This window comes from Colletotrichum scovillei, assembly GCF_011075155.1.
Source record: "Colletotrichum scovillei strain TJNH1 chromosome Unknown Contig00008, whole genome shotgun sequence".
NCBI lineage: Eukaryota > Fungi > Ascomycota > Sordariomycetes > Glomerellales > Glomerellaceae > Colletotrichum > Colletotrichum scovillei.
Window position 1 is genome coordinate 1310157 of NW_023336266.1, and position 15746 is coordinate 1325902.

Genomic DNA, 15746 nt, shown 5'->3' on the forward strand with positions numbered 1-15746 from the left:
CTCGGAGCTCGACCTCTCTAATATTGTAGATGGAATAAAGGAGCAAAGGTTCCAAGTCAAGGCTGCTGTCAAGAGAAGAAGTCGGTCCACGAGGCTCTGCTCGTATAACCGTTGCCCGATAGAGGCATCACACCGAAGGCAAGCCAGTACTGTTCAGACTGTAAGCCAAGCTCCATTCGTCTGACCTCCAGAATTCAAAATGTGTTGGGTTTTCACGGTCACCGTTCATCCGTAGCGCGAGTACCTCCCAGACATATGTTCCAGCCGGCACAAATGTCCTGTTGTTCTCGGAGCCGCCCCAGAACCAAGCCGCAGTCATTGGCTCCGCGTCTGTTCCGACGGTGTCGTTGTGGAATGGCGCTTCGCCAGTCTTGGTATTCACCATGGAATACGTCACTAGCCTGCTCCTCACAACTTGCTGGAAGGCGAATCCGGGATATATATCGTCAAGATAGGTGATGGGGTTCTCGTTGATGCCGACGCTGGCGTTGTATGTGGCATTGAATATCCTTCCGGGCTCAACATCGATGAACGCGAAACCCGACAGCCTGACTCCAATCAATTTGGTCTGCGTCCGATCAATGATGGGTAAGTTGAGCAGGGATCCTCCATAACCAGTGTAAGGCACAGTCAGAAGATTCGCCTCAGAAGCTGATGACTGGACTGATACGTAACCGCCGAAAAAAGACAGTCGAGCTGCGGCATCAGACAAGTCAGGTTCAGAGAGGATCGATATCGCCACAGGCGCAAATTCACCGCCCTTCAACGTCAGAGATGTGGGAGAAATTGACAGGCTGGCGTAGGCATCGCTAATATTCGGCAAGGAGAAGTTGTAAGGGTTTGCAGGATCGATCACGTAACCTGACCCCGCTGGTAGATGATCCAGTTGATATGAGAGCTCCTCGATACCCGTGTTGGCGAGGGTGAAACTTAGGAACGGTGGCCTGTGGTCGGTGTCATTGAAAGCAAGATCCGTCACGTTGACCGTCGTGACGCTCCGCACAGCACTCCAGGCATCGACCCTTCCACCGCCTTGCTGCTGAACCGGGGCTTTGATAGCATGAACCTTGAAGTTCGGAATACCGTCGTTATAATCAACAGGATGTGCAGTGGCCACGATGGCATTGCGGATCTGGCGCGGCGACCACTCGGGATGAGCAGACTTCACGAGGGCAGCGACGCCACCCAGGTACGGGGTTGAGAAGCTGGTTCCGGCCCATACGCCGAGGCCGCCGAGACGTGCAGGAAACGGCATGGCGACGTACTGCGACGGTCCGAGAACGGCGACGCCCATGTGTGTATCCAAAGCCGGCCCCCATGTTGTCCAGGACGACGGCGTGAGACCCGTCTGGTTGTTCGGGATGAAGCTGAGGTTCATATTGGCTGAAGATGGATCGCCCGTCAGGGAGAGATCGACGCGGCCGTGTTTTGCGAGTAGCGATGTGAGTCTTGAGGCTTCGTCGAAACGGATGTTGACTGCTGCGCGTACGGAAGGGGTCAGGTTTGTGCTACCCATGCGGGGGATGCTGAGTGCGTGAACGGCGTAGTTGGGGGCGTAACCCATGACATAGGGTATTCCGTACTTGGCGGTGATATCCAAAGACGCGTCATCGGGGTCGCTCCAACATTCGTATCTAGACTGGAGAAGTATCGTTGTTGCCGGATCTGAGGGCGGCTTTGCGCCGGCTGGAAGAGGTCGGCAAGGAGACACAATATCTTGGGGTCCCTCAAGAGCTGCAGGGTCGACAGCGCCAGGCCACCACAATGTCAAGTTGATCTGGGCGGGCAGGTCGAACATTTGCGTATCGGTGGGGTCACTCGGGTGATAAAACACTAGGCCAGTCTCGCCGCCTGCTGTCCAATTTCCTTGCCATGTGTAGACCGGGACGAGGGAAGTGTCGTAGGTACCGATAGCCATGCCGCCACGACTGGCCGTGGGGGCTCTGATCGAATATAACCCTGGACCGGTGTTGCCGGCAACAGTAGTTACGAGAGTACCGTTATTGAACATACGCTCTATCAGAGCGGGCCAAGGGGCTAGCCCCAGAGTCAGCAAGTGAACGCGGTCGATCCGTAGGCAAAAGTTGCCGAACAACACAGAACAAGCACCACTTACCTTCAGGGTATTCCAACTCGTAGCTGTAAGGAATGGAAATGATGTCCAGATGCCTCTCGTACATGTGAAGGAAGTCATTCACCTGGTCGTCCCCGTTAATGGGGTTGACGCAGTCAGAGTTAGCGATGGCTTCAAAGATAGCATCCGGTGCGACACCGGTATAGCCCCATAGCGGGTCGCCCTTCCCACCGGCTATGCCGAGATTCCCGGTGCCGTGCGGGTCGCAGCTCCCGGCTGAATTATTGGCGCCGGTCCGCAAGTTGGTAGTGTACGCGATGTTCGTCTCGGTCAGGCCGGGTGCAGTCACGTCAATCGCAGCGTCCATGATGGCAACGCGGACGTTTGCGCCAGTTATATTCTCTTCGTGTAAGCGCAAGACGCCAGTGTCCTCATGCGAAGCCCGGAGCAGCGCGGACTTCGAGGCGATACTGGTACTTTCGAGGTTGGCTAGCACAGCGCTTCTGCGCTCAACATCGTTTTTCTCCAGAGACTTTCGCTGACCAGGTGAGAGTTGCTGTTGCTTCAACGTTCTTTGGTCTTCGACTAAACCCCCTTGGGAGGGAAGGCGCCATATATTCTGGGCATCAGTGACAAGAGCGATAGTATTTAGGGATGGTTGGTGGAGTTGGACCACTCCTTCGCCGCATTCCAATGAGAAAGAGGCTCCGTGAAGAATGTTCGAGTTGTACTCGCGGAAACTACTGATGGAGCAGTGGAAACCGTATCCTCGAAGTCCATTCTCGATGGTCAATGGCATACCTTCAGACTATTGCCATATGTTAGCGCCTTCAGTCATGGAATGTCCCACAGCCAAGGTACCGCACGCTCTCCGTCGTGCCATATTCAATGACATAGCTATTACGAGGGTTCCCACCTGCAGGTAATGGGACAAGTGCAGCGGTGAAGCCTGCAAAGATGAGTCCGAGATGTCGAATGCAGGGCATGATGCGCAAGCGAGTGGGTAAAAGTTAAGGACTTCGACATTGACAATAGTTTACCATACACGTATCTGATAAAAATGCTCAGTGAGGTTTTATATACTAAGGATCTTATAGGTGGGTTTAGGCTTCGCAAAGGTAGCATATCCATCCGAACAGGCCGACATCAGATCGCTAGGTCGAACTCTAGATAGATTACAATAATCAGGATTCTTGTTCTCCTTCTTAAAACAGCTTGGCACCTCGCGATCTCTTGAAAGTGAGTAAGGATTTGATCCGATACCGAGCTTCGTGGGCCGATCTTCCCGGCTTACCTTTGCACCCGCGCATGCCACGCGTGCCGCGCTCCAGATGGGTGTTGATAGGTACCTACGCCATGAGACCATTCAACAATCCTACAAAAGCCTTGCGACTAGGCTACTCTCTCAGCATTGATACCGTGCGCCTTCCAGGGGACCAGGCTTGCTGCCTCGTCAAGATAGCTTTGCTAGTGTACGCATTCTCGAGAGCGTCCACTAGTGTGATGACGGAAATCGCACACAGTCACATATGAATAGTACAATAACTCGGAGGTCGCGCTATAATCTGAATTCGTGCAGTCCATTAATCCAATGTATGGATTGCCATAGTAACACCTAGTACCAAGGGATTGTGGGCGAAATTGCCTTTGAAGATGGGCGCAGGCCAGAGAGATTGAAGGCGATCATCAAGCATACGGGACCTTTGTCTATCACAGAGGTTCTAAAAGACAATTACTTATAATTAGTACATGATATTCTCATCCTGAAGACGACTCTTGGGCATACACTGGGCCTGGAGCTGAGCCTCACGCTGAGCTTCACATCGGGCCTTATGCCGAGCCTCACGCCGTAGTTTAAGCTGGACTTTGATTCCTACTTTATCCACATTACGACGACATTTATCCTGATATCCTCTGCGTAGAGACTAACTACCCCCACTGCTATAGAAATCTTAATGCTTACTACAGCTGTGTTCTTACGTCTTAGTAATTGAATTCATCAAAGGGCCAACTATGAGCAAGAGACTCGCATAGTGGCACAATAGCCTGTTTAGGCCTTGGGGGCATTGTAGAGATATCTAGGGCGAAGAAAGACAGGAGTAAAGATGGAGGAAGCTTGACAAACTAACTAACACGAATAAGTAAAGGTCGCTTTTCTCCCTTTGATACTGAAGGCCAGTCCGTTCCGGATGTCTAGAATGACTGTGTGAGGATATGTTGCATGTGCCGCCACCAACAATGCAGCCAGCGTTGGCGGATGATCCTGACACTATCAGATGTAGAAAAGGGAGTTCTCCACGCTCATTCGGCATGATTAGCCCAATTTACCTGTAACTCTAAAGAAAATGTCTACTACTACGAAATTATAAGCGAATCGGCTCAGGCGACGGCCCCAGCCAGAGAGGTCGAAGGTCGCAGGTGGCCAACATAACCTAGGGGCCAAATCACTGTCTCCCATCAACACATGCTGTTCTGATCCGAAAGATGTCCCCAAGGCTTACGGCGGCCCCCACGCCGGGCTCCAAGCTGAATCTCACGTTGAGAGTGAGGCTCATGTCCCGACTCATACCGAGAAGTGGACCCAGACTTAGGCTAGGTCTTAGGTAGGGTCTCTGTTGTCCTTTTTCTCTCTACTCGGGGGTCTATGTAATTGGCAAGATAGAAGGCACCGAATCCTACGATTGCAGAAACTACTGCAGAAACCAAAACTGGATTTTATGATTTGTGAGTTATCGAGTGCACGTGCAAGAAGCTATATCAAGACGAACTGACTTACATATCACGGCAAAAGCCCATACAGGCGTTTGGAGAAAGCTAGAGACATCTAGGGCAAAGAGAGACGAGAGGAAAGATAGTGGAAGCTTGACAAGCTAGTCGGTGTACGGAAGCCATCCTTCTTGTGAAGTGGGACTTACAAAAACAATAGTGGCAAAAGTAAACACAAAAAGGACACTTGCTTGCCTTCCAGCCAGCTTCGCTTGGGAATTCACTATGATAGTGTTCTCGTTGGCCATTTCGCTTTGTTGAAGTGAAAGCGTCATGTTGACCTTTTCACTCATCCACGGTCAATAATTGGGGAGCAATGTAGCGTCTCAGTTACTTAGGCCTGGTGTTGAACTTACCGCCGATTGGATCCTATCCGCAACAAAATTCAACTCGCGAATATTCTGTAACACATGGGCCGCAGAACGCTCTCCGCCTCTCTCAGTCAAGTGCAGCTGCAATTGAACAAGTTTTTGGTAGTACGCAACTGATTTGAGAATGTTCAATTCGTCGCGGACATCCTTGATTTTGCTGTACAGGCTATATGCCTCTAGGATAGCAAAATCGCTTTCGTATGAGGTCTGAGGCGAGGCCTTGCGAGCAATTTCCGACTGTGTGTCAGAGGCATTAGGCTTTCGTTGTATCAGATCGCGCAGGCGGTTGAATCGCTGCTTCTGAACGGCTTGAAATAGTGATGTTTCATTTCTCTCCTATCACATCGTTAGTAATGCCAGACTGGTAAAAACATTCTAATAAAGGGCTGCACAGTACAATCCAGGTTAAATAATGAGAGTAGATTTGTCTGATGGACAATTCTCGTCCAACCATAGGTATTTGATTCTCAGACGGATCAGCCTCTTTAGAAGGTGTCTTTGATGGCCTTGGCAGCTCAGAAAGTCTCTCATAGGAGCCGATGCAATGGTCGATGATCATTTGGCTCATTCCCGCTACTGATCTTGGTTGAAGCTTGCGACCTCCGTGATCTGTTTGCTTGCCAACCTGATCAAGAATTTCTTGTACTAGCCCGCCATCGTTCTCGCCAAGCGAGCAAGAATTTGCGGTGATGAGCCATCCTGAAGGGGTCTTTTTCAGTGAAAGTACGTAGAGAGCTATAAGCCCTTTAACTCACTATTGCCAATGGTCCAAATCCATTTTTGATTGACACGTATGAGAGCCAACTCACTCGAGGGGCAAGAACTCGCGGACTCTCCCTCGTTGTGTTCGTTTTGCCTCAGGAGCTGGTTTTCTCCTAAGAACCTGGTGGTGATCTGGCTCTTGTTCCGATAAAGTCTCTCTGCATTCGACTTTCGGTCCATTGCAAAATGGTAATACCACTCGTCAAGGGTCGGTGATTCGTGAACAATTGATCCAGTCGACTGGTCTGGTGGTAAACTCGCATTCTTTGTTCCTCCTTCTGGGGAAAGATCTTGGTTCCCATCTAGATTGACCGAAAAGCAGAGATAGGGCATCTGTCGCCACATCTCAGCATGATTTACCACTGTGAATCTTGGTCTCTTACATAAATCGCCGACGCATCTAGAAAATCAGGTTCGTTCTCGTCTAAATTGGTGGATGACGATTTTCTAAGCTCTCTCAGTTTCGGTCGCGGTCTCATTACAGTTCGAGGTCTCATCGTCCTCGACCTAGATGTTCTGTCCGGTGTTTCACTCCAGCTGTCTTCAAAAAAAGACCTGATGTCATAGTACTGGCTTGTATCAAGATATAATGAATCATCGCAAATCCTCATCAGCAGGTCCTGTGAGGTCATTCAGCTTTATTCTTCTCTTAAGATACTGACTTATCATGAGAATACAAGAAATTATCTCTGAGCGTTATACTTACGTTCATCCAGCTCATCTATTGTATTTTTCAATCAGTAAGAATCAGTTGAGCTTTTACGAAAGCGAAACTCACGTTGGTCACTGGTAAATATACCCACGTGAAGTCTGAGTCAACGTTGTGGAAATATTCATCACGATAGTGGACAGCGTTTTGTATTGCTGTCTCTGCCTGCATGATCCGTGCAGGGCCAGTCCTGTAAATGACATCGTGAACTTTTCTCGTAGCTTGAAATGTTTTAGATATGCCGCTGGCCCCAAAGAACTGCACGATGTTGGCGTCAAAATTGTTCAGGGTGTCTTGATATGAATTCTCGGTCTTGAGCCGTGTTGAGGTGTGATACGAAGCCTTCTCTTCATGAATACGTGTCCGCGAGAAAGGGGGGTCACGGAGGATTATTTTCAGCGTCTCTAACTGCTCAAAGTCGAAAGGTTTCTCGTGAGAGCCGGATTGCTGCTCTGAGACGATCATATTTCCTTTTTCCTTGCCATCAACTCGGTCTTGGTGGAGGTGTGTGTTTGTCTTTGCTTTTTGAATATCTCTAGGGACCTTCTTTCGTGATTTCTGCGTGGTTGTTCGGGTTTCTATTGTTCTTAAGACTGCCCCCACGCTTCTTTTCAGGTCGTCATTTCCCTTGGAAGCAGTAATGAGAAGCCAGATCACAAGAGGAAGTTGGCCGATGAATTTCTTGCTGCTTGGGTCCATTATCAGTTTCGAGGTCGATTCCAGGACTGATTTCAGCGCCTTCTCAACTTCATTAGCCCCAGGCGAGCTGACAACCAGCCGTCGTAGTAGTACCGGAAGCTGATGGTGTGCTGCCCATCTGATTGCGCTCCAGTCTCTACTTTCAGATGGCAGTGTTGTGTCCATTCTAGTCTTGTGCTGTAAGACCAGGCGCACAAAGTGGTGTGACATTTGATTGTCCGCGGCCCAGTCAAGAACATTGCGCCATAGATATTCTTCGTCACTATCGACAACCTTCATCACTTGGTCCGATGCGAGAAAAATCCCGATCGCAATTTCCCTCCATTCGCCCTGAAGTTGGAGAGCAGAGGATAGTGGGGTCTGGCCGTCTTTATTTCGAGTCAACAGATCGTCCAGATCCATCTTCTCTAACATCTTTCTTAGAAAGAGGGGCTCGCCACATTTTAGGGCAAGATGCAGCACTGTCTCGTTTTCGTAGGTTCGGGTTTGGGGTAAAGCTCCATGCGCGACTAGAAGCTGTATCGTATCAATTTGCTGGACACGTTGCAGCTCTGCCCTGCTTGCTTCTTCCGCCGACAAGCCAACCGAACCATTTTGACCCAATGACAACTTAGTTTGGAGCTGTTGCAGAGAGTTGATGGTAACCTTAAACGGTGTTTCGTAATTATTATCCATTTCATCTACAGCAGCTCCCAGTTGCATGAGCCGGCCGATGATAGTCGTGTCGCCTCTTTTACTTGCTAGATGCAAGGCATTCTGTCCATTCTTATTCTTTCTTTCGAAATCCGCCTCCGCGTACAGGAGTAACTCGGCAATCTCGTTCTGCTCTTTAATTATTGCTGCATGTAAAGCAGTACATCCCTCAGTATCTTGGAGGTTGACATCTGCGCGACCATGGGGGTTCCTGGTGTCGAGAAGCATCTCGACAACATTCCGGTAGCCCCAGCTGCTAGCTGCGATCAGGGGCGTTGATTTGGACTCAAGAGTTCGAGCGTTGCAGTCTGCACCGGCATCGATCAATAGTCTCACACCTTCGGGGAAGCTATTTATGCTGGCCGACAAGAGAGGAGTCCGCCCCAGGTTGTCTGTTATCTCTAGTTGAGACTTGACGCCGTCATACTCAGATTGAGCCGTGAGAAATTGTTCCATGATTTCTACTTGCTCGTTCTCCGTGGCAGTCATCAAAGGCGTCCGGCCTTCGCAATCTTGAATCTCAAGCTTGGCGCCAGCCTTGAGCAGCTCTTCAACGGCATCAACGAGACCAAATCCAGCCGCAATGTGAAGCGGTGCTATCTTCGTGTCGTCATCTTGGATGTTGACTTGCAATTGATTCGTTTTGATCATCTCGCGCAGTTTTTTGAGGTCGGCCTCGACTACAAGAGGTGGATGACTCGCCATTGTCGAAAGTAGCTGCCTCAAGGGCGCGTTCAGTTGATCAGTTGCATCCCCTGGTTTGCTCCTGGAATCCGAGGATTGGTATTCAGTTGGTTTACTGACTGGTGGATTGTCATCGGACTCATCGACGGTCGAATGAGCTGCATCGTGAGATTCTGGGCCATAAGCCTCGGTATAAGGGTTGGGTTCGAACATCTTGGCAGTCAATGTTGATAGAAATATAGGAAAATCATGAGCTTGGTCTGAAAGCTCGGCAGATGAACGTAGAATCGATTTCCAAGGAGATGGTTATAACATGGGCCCGGGCTCAGGCTGAGACCTGGCTGATTAAAAGAAGTGTCGAGTCCCCGAGATCGTCAGAGCCCAAGACATATGTAAAATTCTATGGCAGAGCCTTTACACCCTTCGCTAGGTTCTACTCTGGGAGGCGCATAGCATCGAGCAGCAGAATTCATGCAGCGGCTATTGATGCTGCGACATGACTCCCATTTGAGGTTGACGTTACGCAGTAGACAATATTGACTGATTACTGCAGCCATCATATATTCCCTGCATGGGCACGTCAGTCCGGTTGAAAAGTACCACTGCAAGTTAATATCTCGGGTGTTTGATCGACTGCCGGTAACAAACTATCTATTGAGCTCCCACATATAGTGTGGACGAATGAGCGGGCATTCTAAGCGAGATATTGGCACAGGGCAAGGTCATTTTCGATTTGAGTATTGTCGGAGTTCAGCTTGAGGCGGACAAGGCGATAGCTTCGACGTCGGCACTTGTTGGCAGAGATTGTCAGCCATAAAACCTCTGCCCGCCTCACTTCGCCTTGCATCTGGCTCCAACCTCTCCCGCATCGTATCGTGCCCTGTCCGTATGCATGGAGCTCCGAAGCCCGATGCAAACCCGCCCAACCATGCCCTATTTTGGAAATAGGTGCAGCTTGTCCGGTCTCAAATTATTGCATTGTCAACGCATCTCCTGAAGCCACTCTCAAAACCCTCGTCTCCTGTCGTTCTCCTCCCAATGTGCTGCGCTGTCCTCGCACGCCATTTGCGGATGCAGACAAGCCAAGCAAAGACCCCTCATTATCCCGCTCTTTCTGAATTGGCTCACGGTGCACTTCATCAACGTCTTGTGGTGCCCCAGGGGTGGGCCCGATACGTGCCATTGTCCGACGCGGTTCCATTCCAACGTCTTTGACATCTTCTCATCGGCTAGTCTCGTCATCGAGCTAATGGACATGTACGGCGTGCCCCTCGATAGGATATCTATGTCGACGTTGCGAAGGACTGAAGATGTGGCGGCAGTCTCGACCCGATTTGTATTCTCGTGACGGTCGAGGAGCCGCCTCCACCAGGGAGCTGGCTTGCGGGTGTTACATTGGCAGTAGGGTATTGCGTGAATCTGCTTCATCATTCGCGTGTAGAGGGATAGACGAATTTCGTTGCGTTTCTGCTCCAGTGCGACTATTTGCTTTCCATGTTAAACGATTTCTCCTGAATGCCATGTACGAGATCTGAGGTGAGGATAGGGGTGAAGAAGAGCTCACTAGCAATCCTCAGTGCGACGAGTTCATACTCTCCCGATTTTCCATCCGCCAGGGAGCTGAAACTCCACGATATTTCGGTGATCAATCGCAGTGACCCCGTCTCGAATGCTCTTCCGTGCCTGAACCAGTACGCCGCCAGAAGGAGATCCTTCTTCTCTGGGTGTACAACTCCAGACTGCGCGATGGTGTCCATGATCTCAGGCGAGAGCCAGTACTCGGCTGCCGCCGTAAGGGCGAGTGTACAGTCGTATTTTGCCGCGATAACGGCAACATTCAGGATCAACTTCGGTGGGATTCTTCCCATCTCTGCATTCAGGCTGTTGCCATGAATTGTGTGGCATATGATTTCCATGGCCTTGGGATCGTCGTCTGGGAGGGAAAAGCGAGGGGGATCTGACACCACGGCATCCTCGCTGTAGCTTGCTTTCGGTATCTTTGAGGCAAATATAGGAGAGGCATTGGAGAGAATGAGAGCGTAGACGCGAATTTCATATCTAGATGGGCCGACGACGAGGATGAGGTCGCCTGTTGGTGCCGGAGTTGTTCTCGTCGATTCGAAGGCTGTTTCATCCTCAGTGGCCAAGGTGATGTCTGAACTCATCTCACTCCCACTTTTGGCTCCAGCACTGCGTTGACGGACGATGCGCTGGTCTGAAGAGATAATTCAGTAAGGGGATATCATGAGTTTGGGAGTTTTGGCTGGAGTGAGGTTGCCGAGCACTCTTGAGTGAACAAGAACGGGCCCCGTACGAATGTGGCGGAGCTACGTCGCCGTGAATCCCTGTCATGAAGGATTGTAGGACTCTTCGAAGGATCAGGAACCTGATATGAGAAATTGATTGCATACATGGGTATTCCTAGGTTCTAGTCTGGTACCAGTGCCCATTTGTTCGCCTCAACCTATCCCAGAACAAACATTGACGAGTCACATCATCATTTGAGGACACCACGTGTAATGGCTGGAGTGAATCCGAGCCGTAAATCATTTGGTATACTTACGATAATTCTACACTTGAGCGTTCAAAGGAACAGTTTCAGTGCGCTTTGGGTTTCTCAAACGTTATCACAACTCTATAGATGAGATCACCCTGTAGGAGGACTTGCTGGTGTCAAGAACTGCATCAATGTTGCTATCGAGTTTCGGCAACTCTGGGCTAGAAAGACGACACCAATACTTGTTGAAGGCCAGTATCTCAATAATCGCCTTGATTTCTGTCATTATGTACGCCTCATGAACAGTCCGTATAGCCCGAGGATAACTCGATAAATGAAAAAGATTGGGCAAATCACCAGATGTGATGATGAGTTAAGTGGTGAGGTGAGGCGAGCAGATGACAGTTGGCACTGTGTTTTTCATGGCGGAGACGCTGAGACCCAAGGTTTTTGGCGGGTCTCTCCGCCCCGTCCCTGCCGCAAGTCCCGCTGCAGAAATCGGCTCCGCATTAAACACAGTGCGCCGGCTTCCGAGACTCGTACCTTTCTTTGGTTCACTTTCTTTTTTCACTTCACGTCTCATTCCACCTCACCTTGAACCACTTCACTCCCGAAAGGAAACACCAAACTCGTTCCGTCGTCATGGTGCGCACAAGGCCCCGCAACAAGACCAAGCGCGTGGCCATCATAGACTACGGCTCGGACGGCGAGCCGCCAGGAGAAACCCACGATGACCCAGAAGACGAAAATTTCGAGGCGCCGCCGCCGGACCCGGAAGACGATGATGAGGACGACCGAATGGACGTCGACGGGGGCGACGATGATTTCGAGGCAGAAGATCCATCCAACCTAGCCATTGATGACGGTTCACGCAGAAGAGGCAACGACAGTGACGAGGAGCGGCCCGCCTACACCAGCTCCGCCGGGATCAAGAAACGCCCGACGGATATGACCGCCCTTGACACGTACCACGCCGACGGCCGGCCTACGCGCTACTACACCGGCGAGCTGAAGCGCGGCCAGCGGATCCAGGTGCTGGACTTCTTTTACGGGCCTGAGGCAGAGGCTGTTGGCGTTGCCAGTTGGTTGCTGAATCGGTGGGCTGGGTATGCAGTCCTGCCAAGTAAATTGCCCGATGGGCCTGCGCATCCGGTGCCGAGTCCGTGGCTTGGGGAGGGTTTCAATGAAGACCAGCAACGCGCTGCGAAGAGCTGGTTTGAGAGGCTAAAGGGCACCAAGGGGGTGGCCGAAGCCGAAAGGGAGATGGGGGCGATAGAGGCGGAAGGGTATCGGTTGAACCCAGGCGGCCACTTGGTCACCGTGATCGGGCCTTATCAGAACCAGCAAGAAGTCGAGATTCCGCCGTACGATAGTGTCGTTCTTGGCGAGATGGGACAAGTCTTGACGAAAGACACCGGCGACGACGAGAAGTCTTCTGGGTGGATGTTTGATGTCGGTGGCATGGTTATCGGAATGGACTGGGCCCCGAGAACAGAGGGGGAATCGCAGATTCTCTCCCTCGCCGTGGTCCCGCCTACGGACCACCAAATGGGTCTCGAGGATGCTTATAATGAGAAAAAGGGCATCGTGCAGTTGTGGGAGCTTCGCGGGCAGAAGGACAGCGACGGCGTGTCAAGACCTGCCGCACGCCCTGCGCGCCTTGCCAGGACGCTGTGCGTAGACTGGGGTAGGGTGAAGCGGCTCAAGTGGTGCCCGGTTCCTTACAGGGAGGACGGCTCTTTGGGCCTACTTGCACTACTTTGTGGCGACGGGCAGGTTCACGTCGTCTCGGTCAAGGAGATTGGTAACCGAGAAGAGGACGCATTCAGTAAGAACATGTGCGCCTCTACCTCTTGCATTCATTGCACTAACGAAACGCGCAGCAAAACTCGAAAACTCGGTCGTATCCCTCGGCGTCTCCTCAGAAACCAACGTGACAGCAAGCTGCTTCGCCTGGGTCAACACAAATCGCATCGTCCTCGGCCACTCAGACGGCTCCCTAACCCTCTGGTCCATCTCCCCGCGCATCTGCCTCGCCCGCCACGACGTCCACACGACGTACGTAATGCACCTCGATACAGCGTACCCCTCGGACCCATACCTCGTCGCATCGACCCCGATCGCAGGCTACACCACCCTCGTCGACCTCTCCGACCCCTCGTGCGAGCGGACCAGCTTCCCCTGCTTCGCCATCACGCCGCAGCCGAACCTCATGCAATGGAGCGACCACCTACGCGGCTTCTTCACCGCCGTGCCGTCCGCGAACCCGCTCAACGCCTCTGTCGGGTTCGTCCACGCGCGGTGGTATGCCGCGCAGGTGCGGAAAGTCATGGACGGGGATCGGCTGCCGACGTGTCTTGCTGTTGGCGCGCAGCATCCGTTTGTGTTGGTGGGGTATACCGACGGAACAGTGTGGGCTGCGAACCCGTCGAATCGCATCTTTGCTTCGAAGCATCATTTCGGGCACAAGATGAAGGTTCTCGACCACCAGCACATCCCGTGCGAGAGGCTCGACGCGGAGGTGTTGAACGGGCACGAGGGCGGGAGTACAACGGACCGATGCCGCGGCGCATCGAGAATATTGCAGGGGTTCCGGCCGGTGCCGAATGTGAATCCTAAGGTGGACACGTGGAAGACCAAGGTTGCGATCAACAAGAAGAAGGATAAGAAGGGCAAGGCCAAGGGGAAGGCTAAGGGGAAGGCAAAGGGAAAGAAGGGCGCTGCAGCGGCGGCGGCGGAGGCTGGAGAAGAGGACGATGCCGATGTACAAGGCGGTCAGGAGGAGGTTGATGGGCACTTTGCTGATCCCGAGAGGGCCGTTATTTCGGAGCCGTTGACACGGATTACGACAATGGCGTGGAATCCGAACATGGAGTACTCATGCTGGGCGGCTATTGCGATGGCGTCTGGCCTGGTGAGGGTCATTGATTTGGGATTGGAATGCTAGAGAGAGACACCTCCCAAACATAGAGTAACATAGGCGAAATAGGCAAAAGTATGAATGATACCCTCTATTATCAACCTTCTATCAAGCGGAAAACATCATGTATCCGAAACTCATGAACCTCATTACACCATCTACCAACACCTATAAAACCCTCTGATCAGAAACACTTGCCCCCCGTAACAGTATGATGATAATCAAAAGCCTTAGCCATGCCATACAAATGCGTCACGGCGGCCATCACCACGAAAAAGTGAAAAATCTGGTGTGAGCTGCCCCAGATGTCAAACGTGCGCGGGAACGAGCGCTCCGGCCAGCGGAAGGCGTACAGAAAAGCGCCAAAGATGTACATGAGGCCGTGCAGGACGACCCAGCTCAGGCTCATGCGGTCCTCCATCTCCTGGCGGCCGTAGATTGTCAGGCCGTGGAGGACGGGGACGACGCCCGAGGTGCCGAGGGCGGTGAACATGCAGGCGCGGAAGGTGCGCCATTCCGGGGCGCGGAAGAATTCGATCCAGGAGACTGCGCCGCAGCCTAGGCCTAGGAGGCAGATCTTGGGAGGTTGTGTTAGTGAGATTTGGTGTTTGAGGGGGGGTTATATCATGAGAAGTGAGTGGGAGATGAGTGAGAGATGAGTGAGAGATGAGTGAGTGAGACGTACCGTTGTGAGGTAAAACTTGAGCAACGCAGGATGGCAATAAAAGCCGTAATACATGGCCGGCACATAACTGCCCACGATAAGAAACACAATCCCCGAGTAATCCAGCTTATTCCCCCACTTGGCGACCTCGGGCGAATGGTTGCTCATGGCGTGGTACGTCGCACTCATGCCTAGACACGCGACGGCGCCGGCAAAGAAGCACCCAAAGACAATCATGTCGGCATCGCTCGCCGACTCGTAGCGCGGCGCGATGACGGCGTACAGGACGGCGCCGGTAATCACGAAGGCGACGGCGCCGAGGAGGTGGGACCAGATGTTGACGGACTCGTTGTGCAGGTAGCCCAAAGAGCGGAAGGAGGCGCGGTACGAGTTGGAGTCGGGGCGGTAGCCCGTGATGATGAATTGGTTGTCGCGGCGCCAGGCGGGTAGGTCGTCCCAGAGGACGAGGAGGGCGTTTTCGACTTTGCGTTCGAGGGCGGCTGCGGAGGATTCTACTGTTGAGAGGAGGGTTGTGGTGTCATGGGAGGAGGAGCGGCGGCGGTTTCTGAGGCCGGGTGCGTCGTCGGCTGTTTCTAGGGCTGTCATCTTGGTGGTTTATTGTTTAGGTTGGTGGTATTTTTAGGTATTGTTTCTGTCTATATGCGTCGCAAAACAAGAGAGAAAAGGATGTCTACTATAGCATGTGGTGTTGGACTTTCTTAAGCATTTAAAGACCGTTGAGATATCACGGGCGCGCACGTTCAACAAAGGCACATGAGGTAAGGTACTGCAGCTGCTGCGATGACGGATTGACGTCTAGCGCCGGGTGTGCGGCGGCGGGTCAGGCCAGGGGTAACTACGTAAAAGGGAGGGCCCTGATTTTAATTGGGATGGGAATTGTTGGGAT

The 15746-nt window shown here is 52.0% G+C and overlaps 5 protein-coding genes across 5 annotated transcripts; 1 reads left to right on the forward strand and 4 right to left on the reverse strand.

Moving 5' to 3' along the window:
- Window positions 1–127: 127 nt before the first annotated feature.
- Window positions 128–3060, reverse strand: HER10_EVM0006551 (serine endopeptidase; the record flags this gene model as incomplete). Its single annotated transcript, XM_035476134.1, has 3 exons — window positions 128–2037; window positions 2117–2882; window positions 2941–3060. 3 exons carry the CDS (start codon window positions 3058–3060, stop codon window positions 128–130), a joined length of 2796 nt encoding a protein of 931 aa, XP_035330732.1.
- Window positions 3061–4666: 1606 nt separating this feature from the next.
- On the reverse strand, window positions 4667–8971 carry HER10_EVM0001552 (uncharacterized protein; the record flags this gene model as incomplete). Its single annotated transcript, XM_035471296.1, has 10 exons — window positions 4667–4782; window positions 4851–4935; window positions 4990–5121; window positions 5197–5547; window positions 5609–5910; window positions 5967–6237; window positions 6357–6593; window positions 6680–6694; window positions 6752–7937; window positions 7992–8971. The coding sequence occupies 10 exons, from the start codon at window positions 8969–8971 to the stop codon at window positions 4667–4669; spliced, it is 3675 nt and encodes a 1224-aa protein (XP_035330435.1).
- Window positions 8972–10239: 1268 nt separating this feature from the next.
- Window positions 10240–10923, reverse strand: HER10_EVM0013460 (uncharacterized protein; the record flags this gene model as incomplete). The annotated part of the gene is made up of 1 exon (XM_035482815.1): window positions 10240–10923. The coding sequence occupies one exon, from the start codon at window positions 10921–10923 to the stop codon at window positions 10240–10242; it is 684 nt and encodes a 227-aa protein (XP_035331114.1).
- A 914-nt stretch (window positions 10924–11837) lies between these two features.
- Window positions 11838–14202, forward strand: HER10_EVM0010616 (uncharacterized protein; the record flags this gene model as incomplete). Its single annotated transcript, XM_035480069.1, has 2 exons — window positions 11838–13083; window positions 13139–14202. Exons 1-2 carry the CDS (start codon window positions 11898–11900, stop codon window positions 14200–14202), a joined length of 2250 nt encoding a protein of 749 aa, XP_035330951.1. The 5' UTR covers window positions 11838–11897.
- A 62-nt stretch (window positions 14203–14264) lies between these two features.
- Window positions 14265–15724, reverse strand: HER10_EVM0011821 (hemolysin III family channel protein). Its single transcript, XM_035481240.1, has 2 exons — window positions 14861–15724; window positions 14265–14752 (listed from the first exon to the last, which is right to left on the reverse strand). The coding sequence occupies exons 1-2, from the start codon at window positions 15443–15445 to the stop codon at window positions 14360–14362; spliced, it is 978 nt and encodes a 325-aa protein (XP_035331021.1). The 5' UTR covers window positions 15446–15724; the 3' UTR covers window positions 14265–14359.
- Between the last annotated feature and the right edge of the window lie 22 nt (window positions 15725–15746).